This window comes from Jaculus jaculus, chromosome 3 (assembly GCF_020740685.1).
Source record: "Jaculus jaculus isolate mJacJac1 chromosome 3, mJacJac1.mat.Y.cur, whole genome shotgun sequence".
Taxonomy (NCBI): domain Eukaryota; kingdom Metazoa; phylum Chordata; class Mammalia; order Rodentia; family Dipodidae; genus Jaculus; species Jaculus jaculus.
The window spans coordinates 30,860,763-30,866,762 of NC_059104.1; the positions used below are offsets into that span (position 1 = coordinate 30,860,763).

At 41.5% G+C, this 6,000-nt stretch overlaps 1 protein-coding gene across 1 annotated transcript; it reads right to left on the reverse strand.

The window, feature by feature from the left end:
- Positions 1 to 718: 718 nt before the first annotated feature.
- On the reverse strand, positions 719 to 3,473 carry LOC105943869 (eukaryotic translation initiation factor 2 subunit 3, X-linked-like). Its single transcript, XM_045146352.1, has one exon. The coding sequence runs from the start codon at positions 3,460 to 3,462 to the stop codon at positions 2,044 to 2,046; it is 1,419 nt and encodes a 472-aa protein (XP_045002287.1). The 5' UTR covers positions 3,463 to 3,473; the 3' UTR covers positions 719 to 2,043.
- Between the last annotated feature and the right edge of the window lie 2,527 nt (positions 3,474 to 6,000).

Consider the following 6,000-nt stretch of genomic DNA (forward strand, 5'->3'; position numbering starts at 1 on the left):
CCTAGTGGTTTGTTTGCAATCCTTCCTAGAGAATGTTTTGCTCAACCTTTGTTTTCATTGTTCCATGACATTTTCTGGGATGGGGTGTGTGTGTGTGTGCGTGTGTATATGTATGTCAATATTTGTCCATTCTACAGTGTCATCAGTTGTAGCAGATTAGGAGCCCATGGTACTGTCTGATTTCAGCTTAACTACTAATATTTGTAACAACCCTTGTTCCTAAAGGTCAACTTCTCAGTCCAGAACTGCAACATGGGAATTTGAGGAGGGATAAAAAAAATAAAATCAAGCCATCAGAGACATTATGAACAATACTGCTAAAAAAATTATCATATGTTTTTGCAAAGCAGATGTACTCATTTTGATGAGTATATTATTAAAAAGGATATGTTGGATTATAAAGTGTGTATGTGCACGTGCACTCAACCTTAGTAGATGCTGCCAAGCGATTTTCCAAAATGTTTATTTTTTTTATTTTTTTTATTTTTAGAGACAAGAAAATTTATATTTGCAATTTAATTTCATCAGTAACATCAATTAATGAGCACTTTCTCAATAAAATAACATCTTCTGTTGACAACCACAACCATAAGGTACATTGTTTTCATTCACTCCTGTGGATAACCATTACATTAAGCACAGTGCTTTACAAAACTGCTGAAATTCACATGGCTGCTTAAAATGAATTGTAAGACATTTATTTTCAATTCTGGTGAGATTAGATTTTAAAAAATTAATGTTTGGTTAAGAATTTATTTTATGTAAATGTCTTCATGCTACAATACAACCCTTCAAAGTTTATCAAGTACATGTCAGTATTCAACCTCAAAACATTTAAATTTAAATAATGACCTATAGCCACAGCTTCTAAACTCCTGTAAGGCAGCATCAATATCTGAAAGAGAACACTATTAACTGTAGTATAAATTCCCCTCTCAATGAAAATTTAAAGCAAATTAAAGATTACCAAATTACTAAACCTCAGTAGAATTCATTACTTAATATGCCTACTTAACTTTCTAAACTTGTTTCTTTTAAAAACTTGTTTTTAATAGAATCAATATCTGAACACTACATCAAAGCAACTTTTCCCCCTGTTTTGTAAAAGCTTACCCTAACAATTCTCATGTCATCTGGAATTGAGAATCATTGTTCTACCAGAGTAGCAAAGCAGAAAACATAAGTAAAAACTTAAAAGCACAGTGTAAGAAAAGTTCAGGGGCATGGAGAATGATATATAAAAATCAAAAGGGCTCACTCAATTTTTTGAACATCTTTCACCTTTTGCAAGGTCCAAAGCCAAAGATTAACATGTATTACAGTCTACAGATGTCATTACCATATCAACTAACAATACCCAAGGTTGGGGTGAAGACAGTAGAGTGCTTATAGCAGCCAAGAGGCCCAGGGCTCCATCCCCAGTTCCACTAAAACAAAATCCACCAGAGAGTAAATCCTGGAAAGAGCCTGACGAGTTCATTAAAATCATCTGGCATACTAGTTGGGAAGACTAACTTCAGGCCCATGGGAATGAGCACTCATATTCTAGGAGTCAACCTCCTGTGAGCCTGTTTGTATTGTTTTTGCTCAAAATTTTAAAGACATAATAATACAAAATATGAGAGTCAAACAAAAAGGAGCTAGTCTTCAAGGAAAATTTGTATCTATCAGTTTTTACTAGAAAAGTCCTTTATTGTTGAGCTACTGAAAGAGAATTCATAAAAAAGAAAAAATTCATTTCAGATAAATTCTATGATAGGTTATTTTAAACATCCTGACTGTATAAATTAGACATTTTGGAATGCTTTAACCTCTGTGAGAATGTAGGTTCAATCTAATTGTATACCAATTTTTACACTTATCATAGACCCTATATTGTTCTGGCGGTTAGCTTTTCATCATGCAAAAATGAGAATAAACTTACAGCTACCTATCAAATGAAGGAGCTGTGAAATTATTCCTCTAATATTGCTTTGAAAATATACCTCTAAGTTGTTAAAAGAAGTTCTAACTCTTCCAAATGTTTTGTGTAGCTGGGAGTTTTCAGTCATCATCTACGGTTGGCTTGATTGTCACTCCTCTTCTTATCTGACCCCAACCAATTAAGCGCCAATGTTTCTCAACTCTTCGGCTAAGGGCAATTTTTTCTCCTACTTCTGTGCACACAGGATTAGTCAAAACAATTTTGCCCAAATCAGCCTTCACAGCACTAACTCTCCCTCCTGTTGACAAGGATCCGATGTTGACCATAAGCACTTCATTCTTAGATAGCTTTTGGACCTTTGCTGCTTTCTTGTCTCCTTCAGTGCGGACACCTAGAAGGCGTCTCAGTAGGAAATAGGAAATTTCTAACTCAGTGAATATCTCAGGTAAAGCTCCAACAGCACCAAGCACTTGTCCCACCATTCTGTCAGCCCGGCACAGAGTAGGGTCAATTTTTGTTCCAACTCCAATAAGACCTCCTGGAGCAGCATACTGAAGATCATTATGCTCCGCAAAAAGTGATACAATTTTGGAAAAGATTGGTTTACACATAAGTTTCCCTTCACTATCTTTGGAAACAATACCGGGTCGCACTTCTATCTCCTGGCCCACCTTTAATACTCCTTTTAGAATACTACCACCAGCCACACCACCCTTAAGGTCATCAACTTCACAGCCAGGTTTGTTGACATCAAATGACCTAATAACAATGAGTCGAGGTTCTGAAGTAAAGTCTCGTGGGGGTACTGGAATTTTCTTTACTATGTACTCACAGACAACTTCAATATTGTATTTAAGTTGAGCAGAAATTGGAATAATTGGAGCTCCTTCTGCCACTGTTCCTTGTACAAATGCAAGAATTTGTTCATGTTGTTCTTTAGCCTGACTTTCTTTTACTAAATCAATTTTATTCTGTAGGATCAAAATATGCTTGAGTTTCATGATTTCTATTGCAGCTAGGTGTTCTGAAGTCTGAGGCTGAGGGCAAGATTCATTACCAGCTATTAATAGAAGAGCTGCATCCATCACTGCTGCACCGTTCAGCATTGTAGCCATCAAAATATCATGGCCAGGACAGTCAACAAAGGACACATGCCTGACTAATTTGAAGTTTCCTTTAGTTCCTGGAATATCTGTAGGAAACTCATCAGGTGTTCCACTTCCACAAGACCTATAACATTCTGGCCGAGGACAACTTGGGTCATCAAGTTTATAAATCTTAGCATTAGCATATCCAAGCTTGATTGTAATGTTCCTTTCAAGTTCAGTTTTGAATCTGACCGTGTGAACACCGGAAATGGCTTTTACAACAGTAGATTTCCCATGTGCTACGTGACCAATTGTACCTATGTTAATCGTAGCTTGTCTGCTGATAACTTCATGTGAAAGTGGCGTTAACTTCGTAACATCCAAAGTAGCAAGATCCTGTCGGGAAAGGTGCGGCTGCCCAAGAGTCACTCCAACCTCACCCCCCGCCATCTTGCCCCAAGAGGAAGCCAAAATGTTTATTTTTATTTTTTATTCTTTTGGTTTTTCAAGGTAGGGTCTCACTCTAGGTCAGGCTGACCTGGAATTCACCATGTAGTCTCAGGGTGGCCTCGAACTCATGGCGATCCGCCTGCCTCTGCCTCCCAAGTGCTGGGATTAAAGGTGTGTGCCACCACGCCAGGCCAAAAAAAAAAATTTTTTTTTCTGTCCTCATCAGTGTATGTGGTGGTTTAAATGTGAAATGTTTCCCATTGCCTCATGGGTTTTGAATACTTATTTCCCTGGCTGGTGGCAACCGGGAAAGTTGTGGAGTCTTTGGGAGGTGGTTGCTGGAGGAGGTGTGTCACTGGGGGAGGGACCTTGGGGTTGACTGGTCCAGCCCACCGGGAGTTCAGACTTAGCTGGCTCAGACTGTTTCCCTCCTGCCGCTGTGACAAGGGGAGATGCCGTCTCAGCCATCATGAAATTTTCCTCCAAACTGTAAACCAATAAACCCTTTCTGCCCTGCTTCTGCTCTGGCGTTTCATCCCAGCAATGAGAAGGTAACTGCTACAGGGTGTGAGAATTAAAACTGAGCCACAGACTTACAGACAATGTTGTTGTTGTTGTTGTTTTGTTTTCTGAGGTAGGGTCTCACTCTAGCCTAGGCTGACCTGGAATTCACTATATAGTCTCAGGGTGGCCTTGAACTCATGGCAATCCTCCTACCTTGGATTCCCCAGTGGTGGGATTAAAGGCGTGTGCCACCACACCTGGCTCATTTTTCTATTATATTTTTTGTTTTATTTATTTGAGAGCGACAGAGAGAGAGAAAGAGAAAGAGGCAGAGAGAGAGAGATTGGGTGCACCAGGGCCTCCAGCCACTGAAAACGAACTCCAGGCGTGTGCACCCCCTTGTGCACCTGGCTAACGTGAGTCCTGGGGAATTAAGCCTCTAACCGGGGTCCTTGGGCTTCACAGGCAAGTGCTTAACCACTAAGCCATCTCTCCAGCCCTCTTTTTTTTTTTTTTTCTTTTAACTTAAACCATTCTTTTTTTTTTTTTCTTTTTTTTTTTTGGTTTTTCGAGGTAGGGTTTCACTCTAGGCCGGGCTGACCTGGAATTCACTATGGAGTCTCAGGGTGGCCTTGAACTCACAGCGATCCTCCTACCTCTGCCTCCCGAGTGCAGGATTAAAGGCGTATGCCACCAAGCCCAGCTCACTGAAGCCATTCTTTTTTTTTTTTTTTTAATTATTTATTTGAGAGTGACAGACACAGAGAGAAAGACAGATAGAGGGAGAGAGAGAGAATGGGCGCGCCAGGGCTTCCAGCCTCTGCAAACAAACTCCAGACGCGTGTGCCCCCTTGTGCATCTGGCTAACGTGGGACCTGGGGAACCGAGCCTTGAACTGGGGTCCTTAGGCTTCACAGGCAAGCGCTTAACCGCTAAGCCATCTCTCCAGCCCCCCACTTAAGCCATTCTTATGAGACTATTGTAGCTCATGATTTTTCTTGGTAGTTAATAAAGTTGACCTCCCTTTTAGATGCTTCTGGAAGAATAAATAGGTGTGGAACTGTAGGAAAAAACCCCCACAGGGGGTCCCCACGCTCTGCCCGGATAAGGCGACACCCCAAATCACTCACTCACGAGAAGCGGTCTTGATGCAAACTGCAAGAGGATTTTATTCCAAGCGCGCTGGGGCCCACAGTCGTACACCGCACAGGGGTAGAGGACTGCAGAGCCCCGAATGCAGGAATGGGGTAGTTTTTATAGGGTTTCTAACAAAGCCTGTGTATTAGACCAATCATTATTTAATATCAGGAGCCCCTGCAGGGTGTTAGCCAGTCAGTTTGTGCCACCCCACAGTTTCTAAGCCAATTAGTTTACTTTGCTCAAGCCCCTCATGGACCAATCACTCTCTTATGACTATGACCTTGGTGGTCAGTGTTTGCGCAGGTCCTTGGGTGGGAGTAGCAGAGTGTGGTATCAGTCTCCTGTGACCTTGGAGGTCAGCACTTGTGCAATTCCTTAGGTGGGGGTAACAGAGTATGGTATCAGCCTCCTATGACCTTGGTGGTCTGAGGCAGGCTGCTACAGCCTATGGTGCGAGTTACTAAGGCTTACAGTGTAGGCTACTAAGGCTTACAGTGTGGGCTATTAAGGCTTATGGTGCAGGCTATTTACAGAAACCAAATAAGTGGTTCACTTCATTACTCATTTCCCATCCTTGAGGGCTATCTCATGCCCTTTTACCTAGTTTTATATTAGGAGTGGGCTCTGATACAATGAGAAGAGGGATTCTTTACTTGCTTCTGACAGAGAGTAAAACCTGGAGTTTGAGGTATGCAGGTGGCCCGCTTAAGCTCCCCTTGGAGCGTGATAGTATTTCTGAGCTTCTGAATTCTTGGGCCTTTCAGAACCACACATCAACAGATGATCTATTTGAAGAGCTATGTTGGCCAGAAATGGTGGCTCACACCTATAGTTTCAGCAGTGAGGCAGATAATCATGAGTTCAAGGTTAGCCTGGTCTTCATAGTGAGCTCAG

Coding starts and splice junctions, on each gene's coding strand:
- LOC105943869 (XM_045146352.1), bottom strand. CDS start 3,462: ATGGCGGGGGGTGAGGTTGGAGTGACTCTTGGGCAGCCGCACCTTTCC.